General features: G+C 37.3%; 1 protein-coding gene across 1 annotated transcript; it reads right to left on the bottom strand.

Annotated features, from left to right (window-relative positions):
- On the bottom strand, nucleotides 671-7,612 carry LOC109229364. Its single transcript, XM_019394785.1, has 7 exons — nucleotides 6,894-7,612; nucleotides 5,545-5,724; nucleotides 5,280-5,405; nucleotides 2,641-2,844; nucleotides 1,863-2,027; nucleotides 1,283-1,462; nucleotides 671-1,204 (listed from the first exon to the last, which is right to left on the bottom strand). Exons 1-7 carry the CDS (start codon nucleotides 7,266-7,268, stop codon nucleotides 1,067-1,069), a joined length of 1,368 nt encoding a protein of 455 aa, XP_019250330.1. The 5' UTR covers nucleotides 7,269-7,612; the 3' UTR covers nucleotides 671-1,066.

Here is a 24,139-nt window from a genome sequence, read left to right as displayed (position 1 = left end):
TGTGAGAAGTATAGATCCTTAATTTATAGATGTGCAAAACTTGTCTTCCGAGAAAAGGATAAGACATATTAAGGAAAATTTAATCCTTTTAGGAGTCTTTTTCCATTCCTTCAAGAAAGAGAGTTCTAATAGATTAGAAATTCAGGGCAAATCCTAACAAAAAGGACACTCTCAAGTAGAACCTTCTCCATTTCCTTGTTGCCTATGTACAATTGTTTAGTTATTTTGTGTTTTTCTTGAAATGGAACAGCAAGATAAAGAGCTACCATCCAACGCCACCGACCCTAGGGGGGGACTGTTGTTACCATTTTGTCATTCACCAGAGTCCCGCCCCCACTCCCCGAAAGTTGAAGAGAGGAAAAGTAATTCATGGGGTTGGAAGAAAAGGACTCAACGAAGCAACAATTTTCATTCACATCCTGACAACAAGTCGCTACATTACAATGGTTTGTGCCTTGTGAAGTAGGGAGGGCATTTTCACTTCCAAGATAACGTTATGCACTTTCAGTGCTCATGAAAACGCATCACATTATGTGTTAGACTAAACGAACTTCACATGCCTAACTCGTGTCAAGCAAGACTTCCACTAAAAAGGATAATAATCATTATGCACAAGGAACTGCTAATTTTTTTCAAAATTAAACTAGTACTACTCAAAATTCAACTCTAATTTCAGTAGTTCGCCAACCATTTTCTAACCAATTTGGACAACATAAAGAGTAGAATACACTAACGTCAATTACAGAAGCATTATATTAATTCTCCATGTTAATATACATTTGCAAAACGACCTCCCTCCATCTCGTTGCAGAGAGAACCAGCAAGCTTACAGCATAACTTAACAAGCCACCTTTCACCTTTCCCCCATCCCCAGTGCATTCTTCCTTTCCAACCCCAAAAATAGTCTAAAAAAGAAAAGATGAGAAATGATACCAAAAGGTTAATAGTTATACATATTTCAGTTTCAGGATGGCCGGGTTCAACCAACATAAATCACACTGTAACACCCATTCACACTTTGTTTTGGAGATCAGACGCACACGCAATACATTCCAAGAACGGAAAATCAATGTCTTCCTGAATCATCTTCAGCAGGAATTTGGATAAAAGAGCTCAAAGAGGTGACATCACACGAAACCTCCTTGGGCTCCGAGGATGACACAGGATGAGATGATATATCCTTGGTCACTTGTGGACTCACAACCTGGGGTGAGAGGAGCTAATTAACTTGAAGAAGATAGAAAATATGCAGCGATAATAGCATATCAAGGTAAGTCTGTACCTTTATGGGGTACACTTCAGTCACCTCTTCACTATTTTCATCGAGGTAGACGACATCCTGCATTGTGAGCTGGTGGTATTCAACAATCTCTCTCAAGAAACGGTTCTCCCGTGTTAGGACTGAGTTCTCTTGAGCCAACCTAGCCTTCTCTGCCAAAAGTGTCTCGAGCTGGAGCCTTATCTGTATGTGCATATCACAACCACAAGTATTTCCATAAATACAAACTTTTCGAAAAGAACAGAAATCTGCAAGAAGTGCACAAGAAAAAGCAGGCACGACTGCTTATTACTGCCATGAATTATGGGCACAAAGCGAAATGGTCCACCCTAACAAACCCCATAAAAGCAGGTCCAGTAAATCCCCGTGCCATTGGACACAAAGATCAACATATATTGAAAGTTTAGCTGCCAACATATGCAGCTAGGAAACATAAAATTGCAAAAGTCAATTGCCTTAACCATCAAATGAAATGAACAAAGATATTGAATTGGTTTATTTCAAACTTCCTGTTCTTGTTTTGTGTTTTTACTTATTCTGTAAATTATTCTCCTTTGACATAAAGAAGGGAGAGTGGGAATACCAAATCATCATCTTCAGGATTGCCGCCCTTTTCACGACTCACTCGAAGAATCCTATTTTCTTCTTCCAGCTGCGCGCAACGTTCTTTAGCAAAAGCTAGGTCAGCTTTCACAGTCTTCAGCTCCCGAAGAAGCAGCTTTGCTTTTGCAGCCATTGCCATTGCAACCTGTAACCCAAAACAGACATATCATGCATCTCACAACTAAAACATGTAATTTCCAAGGCATAAAACCAGCATTCAGGAACATCAATAGAAACTTCCTTCTCTAGGATCTTCACTGATCTTAAGGCCAGCACAGTCAGAGAGATCAAATTGTTTAAAAAAAAACTCAGTACAAGTTCCTGGATCAACAATATCTTGGGGTAGCTAATACAATGAGATGCCAGCATATTATCTATTCTATATTTCCATAATGATGGTGAACAGTATGTTTCGCATTCTAATGTTGATAAAGAAAGTATGAAACCTGAATAATGAAAGAACACCTTAATCCACAAGATCCAGAGAAAATATCGAAAGCTGGGAATCTTCTGGATCCAATCAGTTAACAAAAAGAAACAATAAAGAATAAAAGCAGGTAACATCTCTAGGTCTGACAAATTCATGCACTTGCACAGATAAGCACATAAGCACATCAAAGCCACCAAGTGACTTCCAGTGACATATATTAAATCTGTTGGACTATTTGCTTCTTAGTAGCAAAGCGACGAAATCAATAAAATTAGAATCGAGCATGGTAATTTATTGCTAAACCAGTGTCACACAGTTGCCACCTTACGTCGCGAGATGCCTTGAGTTGAGTTTCTAAATCTGTCTGCGTCTGGGGTTGCATGTGGGTCCGCGTCAGAGGTTGCTGACGTGTACCACTAATATTTGATGCATTATTCTGCGGAACAGAGCTGCCATCTTTTTTCCTTATTTGTAGCTTTCGAGTTTCCTGAATGATATCTGCAGTACGATTCTCCACAACTGCAAGACCCTCCTGTAAAAGTAAATCCAGATATTCAGTTTTAATAAGAAAATCGGCACCGTCCAAACTGATATTAAGCAAAGCGAGGCAGGAGGTGGGTGCTGAAGCCAATATTGATCGTTACGAGGTAGCACAATATACTTGAGTGCACATAAAGAATAATAATAACATCATAACCTTAACCCAAAGAAGAGCATGCATTGGAAAATGTTCTATCTGTTGCTGCTATTAATATATTTAAACAATTAGGTGATGACAATATCAAAAAAGAAAAACTCTGATGGAATAAAAGTAATAGAAGTGTAGCAGCAAACCATGCTATTGGATAACAGTTGAGCAAAAATATTTGCACACATTGCTTTGGAGTCCAAACTTAGTAGTCCATCCTCAGTAAGGCAAAAATTATAAGTACTAAGTGTTCTTAAAATAGCACTTAGCAGTAAATGATGCCCACTACCAGATTAAAAATAACATATCCAAAGTCCTTTTTTGATAAATATATGGTAAGAAAGCACGTTTCCCTAGCTAGTACAGTGCAATATAAGTATTAAAGCATATTGATGATGAAAAGCACGTTTTAGCAGTTTCTTGTCTTGCAAAATGGCAAATGAAGATGCTCAACACATTGACTATGCCTCACGCAAACATTTAATACATATGCAACAACATAAATCCAGAGGAATTTTTTCTAAGCACAAAAATTCAGATTCAGCACAACTAAAGTTTGTCTCACTTATTATGAATTTGTGTATATCTTTTAGTTTTTTTTTAGTGTCAGAAAATAGCTGCTTGCATCAACAGAAGTTGGAAAAAAGCATTATCATTGAGCCATTTGCAGCTCGTAATCCATTTATATGCAATTCAGTCAATACTGAAGCTTGTACTCCATTTCTTTTCCTCAAGAACTTTAATGCTATCACTAGAAATTACCATCTCCTGTCAAAACCTATTGGGTGCTAGCTTTAAGATCACCCCCATTGCCTGATACCACTACTTGCATCCCTCAAATGCAATAATTTTAAATTCACAACCCAGCTCCCTCACACCACCCACCCACCACCCTTTTATCAACAGCAGATAAATGACTTAGTACTGATGAATCTGTCTACAAGGTATTCTACTGTCACATAAGAAAAACATTTATCAGGCTTTTAAATTGGCTAGTCGCATTTATGAATGAAAGAACTAATGCCTTATATTGCAACATAATGTGCAATTTTCTTCCTAACAAAACTGAGCTACTTAACTTCTGACGTTGTTGAAAATAGAAGTTATTCTAAAATACCTAAAATCTATTGGAATAAATACGAGCATAGGAAAAAGACAAACACAATGGAAGCAAAGGATTCATATAGGTGATAACAACTAGTTAAATTAGGGTTTAGTTGTCGTTGTTACACTTATGATAGGTCCAATGTCTGTCAAGCTATGTTGCACGGACTCTTCAAAATCCCTGCTTCATCCGCGTCGACACGGATGGGTGTGGGTTCCGTATCGAATATGGTTAACCGATTTTGGGTACTTTGACCAAAGCTATGGAAAAATTATTTTTAACTGCATATTGATTTACAACATTAAAACAAAAGCAAAGGTAAATTTGAAGCAGGTATGCCACCGTTGGGGAAAGCCATGAATGGATCATGCAATTCTTGCGTCTTTTTTTTCTTTTTGAAGGAGAGAAGTAGAGAGCTTCAAAGAGGGATTTGCAAAAGACAAGCATTCGAGGGGAATTGGGGAAAGTGCAGGGGGTAATAAAGTTCTTAAATGAGACTTTATATTGGAGTTTATCTGCTAAAAAATATTATACCATTTGTTCTCCCCTATAAGCAAATGAATGTAGTGAAAGCATGACACGTTTGCTAAACCATCAACAGTTTTATTTCTATAAGAATTAGAGTGCCAATCCAAAACTATAAAAATCAATATATAATTGTAAATGAAGATAACTGTGCAATTCTTATAGCATTGATAAGTTTTATAAATAAACCTATTTTATAACTCTAGTTTTAGATATTTGAATTATTTTTAGCCGTATCTGTATCCGTACCCCCGAATCTTGAAATTTTCATCATGAAGGATCTCACTTCTAGATCCGCCCCCATATCAGACACCCGCACCCGAGCCGAGCAACTTAGTTGTCAAGAGCCGTTCTATTGCGGTTAAAGAGTTGTATGTACATACAAGGATAAGCGTGAAATTTAAGAACCTCTACCTTTATATGCAATAATATATTAACTATTTATTACTGGAATGAAATTGACCTGAATGGAGCATGACAGTAACAATCCACATACACCACTAAATTAATTTGGGTTTCAGGCGTCATGATTGATAAAAGTTTTTATTTACTTCTCATATCCACTCAACTATTACATTAAAAAGGTAAAAAAAAATAAGTGGTATGTCTTGATGGAAAATATTGGAAGAAACTTAATATAAAAGCATACCTCAAAAGCATTCCCGATGGTCCCACCAATATAATTAAGGGAAGATGTAAGAGCATCTAGTCCCTTCTGCAATTTATGGCCCTCAGCTTTTTTACGGCTTCCGGGCAATTGTTTTCTGTCATATTGCTGCAATGTATGAAATAAAGGTGCAAGTTTTAGAATCTGTAATCCCAAAAGCTAACTCATAGACTATTAACACACACACAAAGACAAGATTTTGCAACACTGAATCATAAAATTTTCAATATCAACAAAAATTACTTACCTGACCAATGGTCGCACTATCAGGCATATGCTGCATCCTTGTTCTTACTTCGCTTACATGCGGTTGATCTGTATTATTATCATCAATGATCGATTTAGCTTTCCTAGCCAATACTCCCCAAATCCCTTGTTTTGATTCACCCAAGTTTTTCATTGACGTATACTCATAGTTGGACGAATCCTGCATTTAAGAAGAGTAATCTTACAGCAACAAGACATCCATTTCAATGGTAAAAGACACAATGCGAAAGTCAAACAACGGATAGCAAGATCAGTTAACTTCTGTGAATCACTTTCTGCCCAACCCTTTACCCTTTCTCACCATCCCCCCAGCTGGTGGCATGATCCTTTCTCATTCCCCATTCCTCTCCATTTTTTTCCTCCCAAGAAAGTGGACGCATGATCCTTTTTTCATGTAATCTAAGGCTAGGACTTGAAATTGCAGATGGAGAAAAGAAAATCTGTATTACTGGACTTATAATCCCCAAACCCCCCCCCCCCCCCTCCCCAAATCCCCCAACCCCAAGAGAAAAAAGAAGAACACCGAACTCTATAACAGACATATCGTTACTGTATTCCTATTGACATGTAGCAATAGGAAATTGAATGTCAACTTTAATTTTCATATCAGAGATGACATATCTAGTTATAGACCCATAACAACCAAAAGAAACCGGACGATCAATTTTACAGTTTACAGAGGAAATGCTAAAAGTCCTCCTTCCATATTTTCCTATAAAACCACTCCTAGACCTTCAGACGTACAATTACGTAACATTACAATTATATACTTGCATAGGGATAAGGAAAAGCAAGATAAAAAAACAACACTTATCACTATTACTTGTATCACCAATATAAAAGTATATCTCAACATCATAAAAGTGAGTTCTTTTCTTAGAAACAGATTAAGGTTCTTTTGTTTTTAATGACTGTGGTGTCCGAGCCAGCATGCTCTCATCTCGACTATTGCACTGGGTACCTGCCACCTCTCTCTAGCACAAGTACTGCTAACTCTGTCCATCAAGGCTAGGCAAATGGGACCACTTTATTGACCACTAGGCCACACCCTTCAGACCTCATGGTTATTTTCCTCCTCCTACTTCATAGACCACTAGGTCACATCCTTGGTGGCGGCAGATTAAGGTTCATCTTAACAGGTATTTCTACTATGAAAACAAAAGCAACATATAGCTGCCTAAATTCTCCAAAAAGATACTAAGTGTCTGAAATGAGGCAAATGCCAACAACAGCAATCATACCAAGCATGTGAAACCGAGCAAGTAAAATGCCAAGAAAAAACTCTATCGTATTTATGCTTAATAATTCTAAGGGCAAAATAGAGCTAACCTTAGCTGTCGAAACCGGAACAGAGGATCGTAACGGATTTGAGTCGCGAGGAGATGAACGAGCTGATTGACTATACGCGGAGGAGAGAGGAGAGGAGTCTTTGTATGCTGATGATGGTGGTGTTGAAACCGGAGCAGAAGATCGTAACGGATTCGAGTCGCCGCGAGGAGACGAAAGAGCTGACTGACCATAAGCGGAGGAAAGAGAAGAGTCTTTGTAAGCTGATGATGCTCTTATGGCTTTAGCAGCCAATGAAGAAGCAGACGACGAAGATGAACTCTCATCGGGAAGTGGTGGTGGTGGTGGTGCCGCACTCTCAAAATCGCCCGTAAATGTAGAAACCTTAGGGACCTGCTGCTTTCTCCTGTAAGCCATATATATTATATCAGCTCAATTCGAGTCCTTTTTCTTGTTTGCCACTATTACACCGCCACCGACACCGACACCAAACTGATAAGATAATTTTGACAGTTTTATAATTCAAGGAATCGGCATCTATCGGACTGAAATCCTAGAGAGGAAAAAGGAAATTTGATTGTATTCACAGAGTTGAATTTTGAATAGCGCCGGTGAAAATTCCTCCGCCGATCTCCGTCGCCGGCTCCGACGAGCATAAATTATAAAAAAAAAATATATATATATGTCAATGTGTCCTTCTGCTAAGCTGGTATCCCAAGTAGGCCATGAGATCTGATTCGTTAAAACAAGTGCTCTTTACTCCATTGAGGACTTCCGGGCCTAGTGGGCCGAAATGAAATATATACTGAACTTTTGGATTATGGCCCTTTGGTGAAAGTCCCACTAGATAGCATGAAGGGAAATGAGATTTTTTCCTTTTTATACAATATTTGAAATTTATTTCCTGAAATTATTCTAATTTTGTATATTACCGGTCCTAAATAAGGATTACTTATAATTTATCTACAATCCACTATTAGTGCCTTAAATTAGGAGATTCAATTACACCATTTTTTTTTCTCTCTCCTTTCCTCTTTACATATTCTCTGTTACCTCTCTCCATGTACAAGTCATTATTAGTGTTTTAAATTAAGAGATTCAACTACACCATTTTCCTTTTTTTTCTCTCTCCTTTTCTCTTTCCCTATTATCTGTCAGCTCTCTCCATATAAAATTTATTATTAAAATCTGATGTTCCACTTAATAAGACTCCTCCGAGTTCTGTGTTGCCTTAGCCTAAGATTTTTTTTATAATCCGTTGCATGTATTCTATTGTTCATTGACCGCACAACATGCTTTGAGACATTTGAACTTGGAAATGTGGAATTTGTGCTATATATTGGAAAATATTCGACGTGTTCTACTTCCAGCTTTTATGGGTGAGGACTTTGTTGTGGCGAATCTTTACATCTAAAACTGGAAAACTTTAGTTATTATTCTTTCATGGCTGAACACATAGACAGACATCTAAATTTGTCCCTTTTTTTCACCTGGACACTTAAACTCACCCCATGACCTATTGAGCACTCAATCTCTATTTAAATTGTGCCAATTAGACACAAGAAGCTGACATGGCACAAAAGGTGAATCTCACCTATTTTGAGCGTGTGTATATTAAAAAGAGAGAGCTAAGAAAAATACATATTAGAAATACATTAAACTTGCTTAAGCTCCTTTCATTCACCAAAACAAATACATAATAGAAACCCAGAACAAAGTTTTATAGAGAACTTTACGAATACCCAGCAATCAAGAAAGAAGGTATGCTTCAGGAAGAAAAGAAAAATGCATACCCAGCTTCTGGAAGAAGAATTTTCAGTTCATCGCACTATTTTAATTTTCGTTTTACTTTTATAATTATTGAAGAATTTTTTGTTATTCTCTTTGGGGCTAGTGAGGTGAGGTCGTTGGTTTATTATAAAATATTCTTACTTTCATTATAATAGACCCAGAAGCTCTTTATCTTAATTAGCTGTTAGATATTCCATAACAGATTCGGTGTTGTTCATCGAGTAAAAAATTAGATTTTTTCCAGAAATCTATAGAACTTGACCATAACAGAGGAATGAGATCGGCGAGGATGACCTCCGATCTGGTCTAACAGAGGAAGGACTTAAAAAAGAAAGAAGCTCATGTGGTGAAGAAGACCAACAAAGAGAGAAAAAAAAGTACTGTAAACTAACAGAAGAAAGCCATAAATTAATGGAGATAATTTTTGGTGCAAGAAGAAGGTGTACTTGTGGAGTATATTGTTTTTCTATTTTAATGCTCAAAAGTTAAAAAAGAGCCACGTGTTCAATTTTCATTGGGCTGTTGCCACATCAGCCGAGAGTGAGCTACACGCATCTTGTTTTCTCAGTTGTTCCAGCTTGTCGTGTCTAATTGGCACAATCTAAATAGAGATTGAGTGCTCAATAGGTCATGGTGTGAGTTTAAGTGTCTAGGCGGAAAAAAGGGACAAGTTTAGGGGTCTGTCTATGTATTCAGCCTTCTTTCATCTATCAGCATGGTATGTGATTGATATAAGCCACGGTTTTAAGGAAAGAATAATGTATGGTACAATAGCATGCAAATTAAAAACAAATTTCATACAAACTTAATAAAAAATTTGATACATCTACAATAACATACATACTAAAAACAAATATTATACTATTAATTATATAGTATGCAACTTATTTACAACTTATCTACAACTTTCATATATTATTTTTACCCAATTAAATTCAACAAAAACATCATACAACTTAAATATAATTTTCATTCAAATTTTATAATATGCCTTTTGTATGTATTTTGTAAATGATTTGTATATATTTTGTACGTGATGTGTTCTTCTAACTCTCTAAAATTACAATCAAAACTTTCTCTCTTAATACAATTTTGATACATATGGACAACTTTATGTGATAGTATTTTTAACGTAAATATAAATTTTTTACAACGATTCACACATTATACAACTATTTTTCACTTTCATATAACATTCAAATAAAAATATATATAACTACAACATAATATAACTTAAATACGATTTACATACAACTATAATACAATTTTAATACAATTTCGTAAGTATATTATACGTCATTTCTTCTTTTTCTTCGAGTTTCAATCTGAAATTCGGCCAAAATCAAGTCTAATCTTCACCAAAGACCCTCAAAATTGAGATATAAACTCCAAAGATTCTCAATTATTTGCAACAACACCCTATCCAAACAAATAATAGTTTTTGAAAATCCAAATTCGAATTCAAAGCTTCGAAGCTTTTTAATTTTTGTCAATGGTCGAGAATCAAACACCTTCAAAATTTATTGATTGACAATTTTAAGTCGAACATCAATTGTGCAACGTGAAAGGAAATTTCTAAGTTAAAACTCTATAGTACAACGATTGAAATCCATTGATGAATTCCATTAAAACTCTATACAATAAGAAAGCATAAAAAACAGAGAACATCAAAGGAAGAAAAATTTGAAAAAAACAGAGAAGGAGTATAATAGGTATAATATATAATATAGTATATATATATATATATAATATATATATATATATATACAAGAGAAAGAGAGAGAGAGATAGAGAGAGAGAGAGAGAGAGAGAGGGAGGGAGGGGCGGGTACAAAGGGATAGGAAAATAACCGATATTCCTTATTCAATTCCTAATATAAAGGGATACTCATTTAAAACTAATTTATATATAATTGATAAATTGTATATGACCATGTAATTAAGTTAAAACTTGATTAGGGAGGGTAATAAAGTTTCATGTGTAGTATAGGAAGGTAAAAAGTATAAGTGAAAAAAAAACCATTTTTACGACTGGTCTTTGATAATAAGCCACAGATTCAAAAGAAAATGATTTTGGCTAGCGTTTGGCCATAGATTCCCAAATTATTCTAAAAAAAATCTTATTTGGGTGAAGTTTGGTTTGAAGATGAAAATATGTTTTGACATAATTTTTCAAAAAACATTTCACTTTTTTTTTTTGAGAAAAAAACTTGAAATGTGACTTATACCCATAAGTTTTAAAAACTATCAAAAATACCCAACAACTCTGAAGAAAATTAATACAAAACAAGCGAAACAAATCTGAAGAAAATTTATAAAAACATTAGCAGATTTTAGCAAATTACCTAAAAATTTTATCTTTGCGGTGGATTGCCATAGATTGGCCCAACAACTTTCACTGCTAGAAATTCGGCAAAAAACGACCACAAACCGGCCAAAAAACCGACCTAGGTTGATTGGTTTTTCAAAATATTTTATTTTTTAATTTTTTTTACCAAACCAACCAACTCTGGTCGGTTTTCTTTGGCACAAAAATGCGGGAAACTATTTTTGACTCCCGCAAAATTTATCTTTAAGAAACCGACCAACTTTGGTCGGTTTTTCATTTAAAATAAATTAAAATTAATATTAAAAAACCAACCAAAATCGGTCGGTTAATTCAGCCGGTCATTTTAAAAAACCGACTGAATTCAGTTGGTAATTTTATTTTTTAATAAAATCGACCAACTTTGATCGGTTATTTTCATGTGAAATTACAATTAAAGAGTATAAATGAAATAAAAGACAGTTTTAAAACAAAATGTACCAATGTTCTAGTGGTAGAATAGTATCTTGCCACCATACAAACCCCGATTCGATTCCCAGATGGTGTATTTTTTAATTACATAATTAAAATACCGACCAACTTTGGTCGATTTTTTTGACAATTGTTTTTTTAATTTAATTGACCGACCAAAGTTGGTTGGTAAACTTGGGTTTGTCAACCAACCTGGCATGTTCAGACCGGGGCGCCTCGACGATGATGTAGTCGTAGTAGTGCTCAATTTCCGATCAACTTTGGTTGATTTTTTTGGATGGTTTTCCCGAATTTCTAGTAGTATTTGGCTAATGTTTTCTGTTTATAGATAAGGGCAATGCCGCGGGAGTCTAATGAGGGAAAAGTGGGTAGATATGGATAGTTGGGTCATAATAACAAAAAGTGAGATTTTTTTATAAAAGACAAAAGTTTAGGACATTTTTTGAAATTTTTTCAAAAACCAAACGGTAATAGTTTGGGCCTTGAGCTGTTTTTTGGGATTTGAAAATTTGCCAAAATATGTATTAAATCAGTAAACAAACAGATATTTGCCAAAATATTTTTAAAAAAAAATTGGCAAAATCTATGGCCAAACGGGGGCTTAGCCACTACTTTTAGAAAAAAAATAATTTGGGACAAAAATACTTGTAGTTCGTCTATTAACCTTACGCTCGCTTCTACATTGTCAAACCTACAGATTTTTGCATCGTCTTCCTACAGATTTCTGCTTCATCTACCTACAAATTTCTCATTGTGTACGCACAGATTTCAGATCCGATATTAAAGTAAGTTCTTATTTTTCAATTTTTGTCGTAAGTATTGTAGCAATTTCAGTTTGTGTTGTAATTGAGTTCTAACTGATTAAAAATACCATAGTTAAATTTTTGAGATTAAACAGTTGAAGATTGAATCTCGAGCAATTTATGTTTGTGATTGAGATCGTAACTAAAAAATAGTATCAGAGTTAAATGATAAGAGACTGGAGCACACTATGAATTCTAGATCATTATGCTAGAATTTCATATGAAAAAATTTAAACTCCAAAATGTTATGTTGGGTTATTCCGTGGTTCTCACCAGAGCGAAACACTAAAGCTTAATCATATGCTGGTTTAAATATTCATTATGTGATTGAGTTTTTAATTTATAAACTGCTATTTATTTTTGTAATGACCCGACCATCCATTTTGAGCATTTACATTTCATTCGATTGTTGAGGTATGAATAGCTTCGTATGATGTATTATGACTTCTGTTCATGGATGGTTTTGATTTTCGTGACTTTCAGGATTGATTCGGAAGAGTAGTTCTCAATTTGGAAGTTTTAAGTTGGAAGAGTTGATCAAGGTTTGACTTATGAGTTAACGACCTCGAATTTATATTTTGATGATTTCAATGGGTTCGTATGGTGATTTGGACGTAAGTATATGCCCGAATTTGATTTGGAGGTTCCTAAGATGTTTTGGCTCTTTTTGTCTAAAATTGGCAATTTAAAGGTTTAGAAATTTCATAAGTTTGACCATGAGTTGACTTTGAAGCTATCTAGTTGGAATTGTGATTTCCGGAATTGAAATAGTTAAATTTTGTCATTTGGAGCTTGTGTGCAAAGTTTGATTGTCACGACCAAATTCCCGAACCCGGTCGTGATGACGCCTCTCGTGAAGACAAGGCCAGCCAGACCAATACAGAATACCTCTTTTAAGCAGTTATTTACCATTAAGCAATTATGAAGCATGATTAAATAACAATAAATTCGCGGAAACATAGATAATAATAGTAGAACCCTCCCGACACAACCCAAACCGGGGTGTCACAAGTCACGAGCATCTATTAAAGTATGAATACAACTGTGAAGTCTGAAATATACGAAATAGGACTGATAAACAAAAGGAAGATATGCGGTGCTGCGAACGCTGGCAGTCACTTCGCTAAACTCCGATAACTAAGCCTCCGATCAGCTCAAAACCCGCTACCGGGGAAACAAATACCTGCATCTGCACGCGAGGTGCAGGGAGTAAAGTGAGTACTCCAACCCAGTAAGTAATAAGAGTAAATAAAGACTGAGCAGTAGGAAATAATGAATCCACATTCACGTTAGGCTCAATAATCACAACATGCTTTCAAATCATAATACGAGCCAACCTTCCCTTTTAAAATTCAACTTTTAGTAAAAATCATTTTGAAATACCTTCCAACAGTTTCAGTAGGGGTTCAATACCATTTAAAAGAATAATCGCGATTAAAGCCATAATCAGCCCCTCGGGCAAAACAAAGTTCGTAAAACAGCCCCTCGGGCAAAACAGTAATCATAAACACTTCATAATTTAAAAATCTCGGTGGAAATAACCAAATGCCAAATCAGTGATTATTTCTGAACATCTCATAAACCCCAGTTTAAATGAAGGTTGTTTTAGAACATTTGTTCAACTTCCCGACCGAGGTCAATATAAAGATGAGTGAAAACAGTCGATAAATCAACATATTCGATAGAAACTCACTTTAAAGGGGAGTGAAATCAATAAGTGCATAAACAGGCCTCTCAGGCAAACATCACTCATATGCATGTATATAGAAAATAGTCGATAAATCAACATATTCGATAGAAACTCACTTTAAAGGGGAGTGAAATCAATAAGTGCATAAACAGGCCTCTCAGGCAAACATCACTCATATGCATGTATATAATTATCTCTGTCACTCGTGACTCAACTCTTACCAGTAAGAACTCGTACTCAGCATTCACGCTCAATAGGTACCAAATAGTAACCGCTGCGGCATGCAGCCCGATCCATATATCGCTGCGGCGTGCAGCCCGATCCATATATCGCTGCGGCGTGCAGCCCGATCCATATATCGCTGCGGCGTGCAGCCCGATCCATATATCGCTGCGGCGTGCAGCCCGATCCGTATATCGCTGCGGCGTGCAGCCCGATCCATATATTTCATTGAAAGCGCTCACTGGGGGTGTGCAGACTCTGGGAGGGGCCCCTTACGGCCCAAGCGCAATATTGCTGCGGCGTGCAGCCCGATCCATATATATTGCTGCGGCGTGCAGCCCGATCCATATACATACATACATATATATATATATATATATATATATATATATATATATATATATATATATATATATATATATATATATATATATATATATATATATATATATACACACACATTGCTGCGGCGTGCAGACCGATCCATAGATATATAATCCTCACAACTAGGCCATCGGCCTCTCTCAGTCATTAACCTCACCATCAGACTCTCAGTCTATCTAAATCATCAATCTCACAATCAGACCCTTGGTCTATCTCAGTCATCATCTCACGATCACTCGGACCATCAGTAAAACAGGGAGCTCAGCCCAAAACAGTTTCCACATGTTTAAGAACATAGCGATAAAGCCAGATTTGAGTAATAAACAAGTAAAACATGACTGAGTATATGCTTTCAAACAAGTAGAATGAGAAAAGATAGTACAAATGCCCCTAAGGGTCTCAACAAGTCGGCACAAGGCTCCAAACATGGTATACAGCCCAAGATATAATAGTATCAAACAATTAACTATCAAGTGCGCATTAAAATAATCGTTCGGGATGGACTAGGTCACAATCCCCAGCGGTGCTCTGTAAGTCACCTCAAAGTAACACAACGATATATAATCCGGGGTTTCAAACCCTTAGCACAGTATTTACAATCATTACTTACCTCACGCCGGCCAAACTGTAGCTTGCTATGCCCTTGCCTCTCAAATCGGCCTCCTCGTGCGTCGAATCTGATCAAAACCACAACGAATACGTTACAATAGGCTAAGGGAACATAACCCAATCGAAAAGACTCGAAAAATATCGAAATTCACGAAATTTGCAAACCCCGAGCCCCGGGCCCACATCTCGAAAATCAGAAAATTTAACATCATCGGATTCCTTATCTCGCCACGAGTCTATACATACCAAAAACTCCCAAATCCGAGCCCAAATGACCCATCAAATCCCATTTTAAAATACCAATTTCCAAGCCCTAGCTTTTCTCCCTTTTTGATGAATTTCCGTGAATTTCTAGGTTAATTCTTCCATTAAATCATGAATTTAGGTTATAGAACTCACCTCCAATCACACCTAGTCGAAATCCCCTTCAATTTCCGTCCAAAGCTCTCAAGGTCGATCAAAAAATGGTGGAAATAGCCCTTAGCTCGCGGAACAAAATGAGCTTTAAAACCCCTTATCTGAACAGACATTTTCGCATCTGCGGTTGCCCTACCGCATTTGCGACTACCGCTTCTGCGGTTCTACCTCCGCTTCTGCGGATCTTCACTAAGCCCACGACCGCTTCTGCGGTTAGCTATCCGTATTTGCGGACACCGCTTCTGCGGATCGTTGTCCGCTTCTGCGGAAAATACCAATGGCCACACCTTTCGCTTCTGCGACTCTTCTACCGCATCTGCGGACTCATCCATCCAAGCCAAATAACCGCACCTGCGAACCTCCCTTCCGCACCTGCGCAACCGTATCTGCGGTTCCTTTTCCGCAGATGCGGAAATACCAGAAACCAGATACACCAGCAATCTCATAAGTCCAAAATTCATCCGATGGCCATCCGAAATCACTCCGAGCCCCAGGGACCCTCAACCAACAGTGCCAACCCATCCTAAAACATCATTCAAACTCGCTCCAATCATCAAAACCCCACAACCAACACCAAAACTATCAAGTTACATCGAATTCAAGCCTAAGTTTTCCAAAAACTTCTGAAACACGCATTCGATCAAAAAACCAAAACACCTCCGAATGACCTGAATTTTGCCACAACCACATCCAAATCACATGACAGAGCTACGGAAAACTCTCGGAATTCCATTCCGACCCTCAGATCAAAATTCACCTAATCACCGGAATCGTCAAAATACTAACTTCGCCAATTCAAGCCTAATTCTATAACCGGACTTCCAAAACAAATTCCCGATCACGCTCCTAAGTCACAAATCACCTAACGAAGCTAACCCAATCATAAAAACTCGATCCGAGCTCATATACAAATAAGTCAACTCTTGGTCAAACCTTTCAAATTCAAAGCTTTCCTATACAACACTGTTCTTTCCAATTCATTCCAAATTTTCCTGAAACCCAAAACCAACGATCTAACACTAGTCATAATACATAACACGGGGCAAGTCATGGCCCGAGAACTGGCGATTCAAAGTTCAAAAGCTCAAAACGACGTATGCCGTGTTGTCGTACATCCTCCCCACTTAAACACACGTTCGTCCTCGAACGTTCCCAGAGATGTTCAAATAGCCAACCAACCGGTGAATAACCTTACCAAGCATATACCCGGGGGTGATCCCACGTCACCCTATCTCACATAGGTCCGACAACACATTTTAACTAAAATCACACAATCCAGCCTAGACCATAAATCATAGAACCACGTTGCCCTTTTCCGAAATCATACACAAGAAGAACCTCACATCTATATTCAGAATAAGCCCGAACGCAGCTGTAATAACCCATACATGTAACCTCAGGTGCAATCATATGATGTACCACATAACTCAAACACTCGAAACGATAATTTCTATTCACAACAGCTGCACACAACACCCGAATACCGCGGTAGATCAAAACCTCTTATCAACTAAGGTCTTATTCCAACACTTCTATATGCTGCTAATGATAAATGAAACATGCAATAAACCGTAACCATCTCTCAGGTCAACCATCCATGAAGTCACTTCCCTTTTGGCTAATACCACAACAGATTTCTGCGCCGAACCTCGATATTATCCTTCCAACAAGCTGAAATCAAATTCATTCGCATTCATTAATGACCCCAATGATCACCTCGAATCCAACGCACCTCTCTGGTGACATGACACATCAATACACGCCTAAGCCACAACTTAAATAATTCGCGCACCAATAAGAAACGGTCTGAACATCCTCAAATCATGAAAATGACCCCAGACGAAAGAGTTGTACCTCAAGTTCATCAGTACCACCATAACACAAAGTTGAGACCCGGTCTCACACCATAGAAATAGAACCCATGAATCTACCCTGAAAGGTCATATCTTCACATAGCTTCGCTGCAATGCGCGATCCTATCCAAACGCTGCTACACATGGAACACCTCAAGTCACTATGCTCAAAATCGACAGCCACGCACAATTTGACGTCTGGAACCAAAGCAAGTCATTACACCCACGGTGAAAACAAATAGCATAAACCACGCAACCAGATAGGACACAACCGATACGCCGTTCACTAAGCATCGCTCAATTACTCTTTCCGCTCTAATTCCACTAAGAGACCCCAATTGAATCGCACCATATGTGCCTATAACCAACAAATCCTAGCATCTCACAACACAGAAAGGTAACTCATGATCTCACCAGATTACTAATAAGCTAAATAACAGTCGAATCCATACCTCCCTCAACAATGCCATTCAGAGCCAACCAAGCTGACTCAAGGTAGAACACTCACTCACAAGACCCCAAATAAGAAAGGCAATCCTTCCCAGCCGTCCGCTAGGTCTTCGAAATATAAAACCACTCTACCAGGGTATACTCCGACACACCTCGCCACTCAACCCGTGGCATTCCGGCATAGCCCATAGCGCAATGGTCCTGAATAACCCAACACGGAGACAACCAGTCTAAACCCAACGAGAAAGTGCCGCAATACTATCGAAGTACTATCAACTTAATCACATTACCCTCTTTGTGAAACATATACTCCCGGCCAATCACTTCCAATTAGCAGTACCATTTCCTTGATTATCCGAGGCTACCCGCTGCCTAAGAGTGTTATGAACTTCCTTTCAGGACTGAACTGAAACCCCATACACACAAATCTCGATCCTCTACAACATACCGCCTATACCATACCATCTAAGGATAACAAGAAAACTTTCATCTCCCTACCAAGCCACAGACATCTACGCACTCAACTAGTCAAGAACTTCCATTGATCCCATCTAGAAGAAAATCATTACACATCCCATACCTCTCATATCCGTAGCAAATGCACCGCTCCAGCCACGGTAGAAATCAACAAGAACTCTCCCAAAAACATCATGCTCCCGAATACTTTAATCTGAAGAACTTCCTGCGAATCCGAATCCGTTACCTTTACTTTCCTAATACTGATACATAGAACCCCATAATTAACATAGAAATACCTCAAATCTGAACCTCTTCCAATGAAAACATAGTTTCTAACCACACATGCAACTTTAAAATACCCGATTGTTTCCTGCAGAATTTTGAACACATTAGAACCATTCTCGAAAGTCACTCACTCTTATTCAAACTGCAAATTACCTGACCCAACGAACAGAACCACCCGTGCCTCATTGGCACTCCGATACCGCAAAATGAAATCCTCGTCCTAATATGACCATGCAACTTCCTGCTCTATGCGCCGAGCATACTTTACCAACAACAACATTAAACATCCCGTGATTCTCTTTCCCCATGAAGCATAATGTAACCTTTGTCAAAATTTTCCTTTACTCTAGCCATAGCTATTTCACTCGCATGCCCCAAACTGGAACTAACATAGCACCTAACCGTGCAATCAACTACTCATAGCAGACTCCCCCACTTGGATCGAAGCCATAGATCAAAATACCCTCAATAACTCATAACACTTTTACTCTATTGATGCCACAACAACATAGTGAGATTAAACTCAAGTCATTTATAAGTTGTGAAAACACAGATCATCTCGTACTACAACTCTTCTGCAATTCTCGCATTCATTCCCACAACAGTTAAGCCCACTCTCTTAAGCGACCCAAAATTCAACACATACTTTTCACTTGCACATGAAATCTCCTAATATACACATAAGGATCACACCACTTCAGAGCACTTCGCAGGAGATACCCACATGCTTCGCTTCAGTATAACCTTTCTGTATACCTTCCACCGTCATACACATTAGCAGCCACTTAATCTTCCTGAGTCTGAGCTCGTACCGCAACATAAAATCTACTTCACTCCAACTTGGAGACACGGAAGATTTCTTCACGCGCCCATAACTCGGAGCTACACATCCGAACACAATGGAAATCATACACTTAATAGTTCATGTACCATCCAGCAGACCTTCCTCGTCACTTCCAAGTCACATAGATACATCTCGCAGTACTAATACACTCTTTACATAGCTACCCAGCCATCACTTCCACTAATAAGGACAATACCGAACATATAAGTTCAAAACACTTATTCACACAATCAGCACGTCGGTGCTCAAGCCATAGGCAAAGGTCCGGCCTCAAGTCCTCCAGACTGGCCCAACATCAAGCTCACAGAGATCATATCTCGCCCCTTGATCGGGGAATCACAAGCCATCAAGGCACATCTGATACTGAGCGCTCATGCGCGCATACAAACGCGTGGAAGGAATTTCAAGAGTTACTTTTCAAGCTGAATCAAGAACGCACGATAAGAATTCGAGAATATGAAGTTTTCCTAAAGGTTCTGCAGCCTCTCGAGGATAAATACAGACGTCTCCGTACCGATCCGCGAGACTCTACTAAACCTGCTCATGACTCGTGAGACCTAGTAACCTAGGCTCTGATACCAACTTGTCATGACCCAATTCCCGAACAGGCTTTCAAATCATAATACGAGCCAACCTTTCCTTTTAAAATTTAACTTTTAGTAAAAATCATTTCGAAATACCTTCCAGCAGTTTCAGTAGGGGTTCAATATCATTTAAAAGAATAATCGCGATTAAAGCCATAATCGGCCTCTCGGGCAAAACAAAGTTCGTAAAACAGCCCCTCGGGCAAAACAGTAATCATAAACACTTCATAATTTAAAAATCTCGGTGGAAATAACCAAATGCCAAATCAGTGATAAATTTCTGAACATCTCATAAACCCCAGTTTAAATGAAGGTTGTTTTAGAATATTTGTTCAACTTTCCGACAGAGGCTCAATATAAAGATGAGTGAAAACAGTCGATAAATCAACATATTCGATAGAAACTCACTTTAAAGGGGAGTGAAATCAATAAGTGCATAAACAGGCCTCTCAAGCAAACATCACTCATATGCATGTATATAATTATCGCCCCTCGGGCTAGCCTCTCTGTCACTCGTGACTCAACTCTTACCAGTAAGAACTCGTACTCAGCATTCACGCTCAATAGGTACCACATAGTAACCGCTGCAGCGTGCAGCCCGATCCATATATTTTTGTGTGTTTAGTTTGCATAATTGTAATTAATATGGCATTTTCTTTGAAAAAAAATTTTGGTGGTAAGGGAAAAGCTAAAATTGGCGAAAGTATCTCCAACCTACTACCCTTCCCCCGGCTCCCCGACCCAGACCTGTTACCCGTCCTGCTGCTCCTATTATTCTTGATAGTGATAACCCTTGTTTTCAATTTTCCGATAGTGAATTTTGCCATAATGTTGCACCAGGTGAAAAATTAAATGAAGAAGTTATGAATGCTCTTTATCCTAATCAAACTATCTTAGAAAATGATGAGGAAAATGAGGATGTAGATGAAACCCAACCGGATTTAGATGATACACCTACTAGTCCTGTTAATAACCCAACTGATGCCCCGCCCGACCCACCTGTAGAAACCCCTACTTTTAATAGACAACCTTCTAAACGCCTAGAAACATCAATAGTTTGGAATTTTTTTACTCAAGTAAGAGAACAAAATAAGGCTAAGTGTAAAACTTGTGGGAAATTGCTGGCGCATAAATATACTGGAGACCGTAGCGGTACAGGTAGTTTGGCTAGGCACATACAAAGACACCCTAGAGATAAAGTTAAATATTTACAAATGAAAGCGCAGCAAGAGGGGACAAGTGTAGATACTGCGGTTAACCCTAGTATAGCTTCAAATCTAGTTCAACCAGGAATTAACACTGTGACCGGTGGTATTTTATATTACGATCCTAATAATGATCGTGAAGAATTAGCAAAGATGGTTACCGTTATGTGCTTACCCTATACTTTTCCTTCTAACCCTAATTTTGTGCATTATATTAGAAAAGTTTTTAATCCTACTTATAAAGGTTGGCCTCGCGCAACAGCTAAAAGCGATATTTATAAATATAAACATGAATATGAACAATATTTGCGGTATTTATTTACTTATATAACTAATCAGATTTCTATTACTACTGATATTGGTAGAAGTAATAATGACTGTGATTATCTAACTGTTACAAGTCATTGGATAGACGAGGAGTGGATAATGCAAAAACGCGTTATTGCTTATAGGATAATTAATTCACGTCACACAGGTAAGTTTATTGCTAACACTGTTGCAGATATTTGTAGATATTTTTGCATTAGAGATAAAATAATGGCAATTTCTATGGATAATGCTTCTAGTAACACTAGTGCTATAGGCATACTTACAACAACACTAAATCTTGCATTTAGTAATTGTTTCCATGTGAGATGTATTTGTCATATTTACCATTTAATCGTCGGTGATGGTATAAGAATTTTAAATTTAGAAATTGAAAAGGTTAGAATGGCTCTTAATTGGCTTTTTTATTCAAACCGTAGAAGTAGACTTAGAGAGTATTTTAAAAAATGTGATAAATTTGGCCTTAGAGAAAGAAAGGTTCCTAAACCTTGTCCAACTAGATGGAATTATATGTACGAAAGTTTAGTAGTTGCATATGAATATAGAAACCCAATTAATGCAACGTTTAATGCTCGTGTTGGTGGTGAGGATGATGATGAAATCCTTACAAATCAAGATTGGACGAATGTTAAAATTCTTATAGATTTTTTAGAACATTTTTAAATTGCTACAAATGCATTTTCTGGGCAATATTATCCTACTATTTCAAATTGTTTAGTTTATATTGCAGCACTATGTGATTTGTTTGTTGAATTTTCGGAGGGTGGGGAAATTTATAAACTTGCTATAAATGCAATGAAAGAAAAGTTTAAAAAATATTTTTTCCCTATCCCCCCTATTTATGGTGTTGCTGCAATGTTAAATCCTACAATGAAATTAGGAGGTCCTCACTTTTGGTACTCAAATATTTATAAAGCTTTAGATCTTTCAGTTGAGGAATTTTCTACACTTGCAGAGGCAAAAGCCTCAATTAAAATAAATGCTCAAACAATTTATAATGCTTATCAACTTGCGTTAGATAATGCTAGGCCAAATGTTCCAACCCCTACTTCGTCTAGTTCACAATCATCTAAAAGAGTTGCGGGCCTAAAAGCACTTAAATCTTGGACGGAGTTTAGGGGTTCTCAAGGTGATAATTTTGATGAGAATTCACATCTAAATGAGCTTCAAGTTTATTTGTCGCAGGGACTTGAAAAGGAGAATCCAGACGGCACCTTTGATCTTTTGGAATGGTGGAAGGCAAGGGAAAACATTTTTCGGTTCTTGCAAGGATGGCTCGGGATATTTTATCTATTCAAGCTTCAACAGTTGCATCAGAGAGCGCTTTCAGTCAAGCAAGACTTCAAATAGGTGATCATAGAGCGTCTATGAGGGAGAGCTTGGAAAAATCAGTACTATTCAGAGATTGGATCCGCTCGGAAAGAAGAAACTTTGGACTTGCAGAATCACAACCGGAGATAGACGAAGCTTATGAAGAAATGATAGCGGAACTTGCGGAGGATGCTGCTTCGCCCGGAAGCGGTGATGAACAAGCTTCTTTTCCGCCACCACCAACGGAACCTCCTCCGAACCTTGAAGGATTTATGAGATTTGTTAGAGATACAATGTAGGTTATGGTGTAACTTGTACTTTGGCATATCTTCTTTAGTATTTTTTTTCCTTTTAATGGTGGTATTAGTACCTTGTTGTGCTCATTCCATTGGGGGGAAGAAGACTAAGAAAGATATGCCATTTTTGGTAATAAAAATTATAAGACATGCCCTTGAATATCTCTTTGCAATATTTTTTTGTCTTTAACTTGCAATTATTTATAAGCTATAATATATATACATAACATACAATATATACTACAAGAAAATATATAAGGGAATATATATACATAACATACAATATATACTACAAGAAAATATATAAGGGAATATATATACATAACATACAATATATACTACAAGAAAATATATAAGGGAATATATATAAATAACATACAATATATACTACAAGAAAATATATAAGGGAATATATATACATAACATAAAATATATAGTATACTATACTAGTATACTATACTAGTATACTATATATATTATATATACATGAAGAAGTAGTACTATATATACTACAAAACAAGATTTTTCAAAATGAGGGCCCCACCCCCAATGACCACCAACGGTCATATTGCACAAATAGCCGTTTTTTTTTTCAATTTACAAAACTAACCTTCTCTAACACTATAAGTACCCCCCTCCCTCTTCTTCATTTCAATACTCAATACTCATTTCTCAATCTAAATTTCTCTCAATCTCTCAATCTCCAATTTTCAAGACTTCAAGTCTCAATCTCAATTTTAAAGTTAAATCATGCCTCGTTCGGAAAGAGTGCGCTTATTTGTTTCGCAATACTATAAAGTGCTTGAAGAAAATGAAGAAGGCCAAATATTAAAGTGCAAGAACTGTGGAAGAGTCTTAAATTTTCGTTCAAGGTGTACCACAGGCATTTTAAGGAGGCATATAAAGTATTGTGTTGAGGGTATTTATCCGCAAATTCGTCTTTAAGATTTTCCAACAATTTG

Source organism: Nicotiana attenuata, chromosome 7, assembly GCF_001879085.1.
Source record: "Nicotiana attenuata strain UT chromosome 7, NIATTr2, whole genome shotgun sequence".
NCBI classification, from domain to species: domain Eukaryota; kingdom Viridiplantae; phylum Streptophyta; class Magnoliopsida; order Solanales; family Solanaceae; genus Nicotiana; species Nicotiana attenuata.
This window is presented reverse-complemented; position numbering and strand designations above follow the sequence as displayed.

What these genes read in the sequence shown, in the direction of transcription:
- LOC109229364 (XM_019394785.1), bottom strand. Translation starts at nt 7,268, where the DNA reads ATGGCTTACAGGAGAAAGCAGCAGGTCCCTAAGGTTTCTACATTTACG. An exon ending in ATAGTGCGACCATTGGTCAG is followed by an intron (nt 5,406 to 5,544) that starts GTAAGTAATTTT and finishes CATACATTGCAG; the next exon opens with CAATATGACAGAAAACAATT. An exon ending in CCATCGGGAATGCTTTTGAG is followed by an intron (nt 2,845 to 5,279) that starts GTATGCTTTTAT and finishes TTACTTTTACAG; the next exon opens with GAGGGTCTTGCAGTTGTGGA.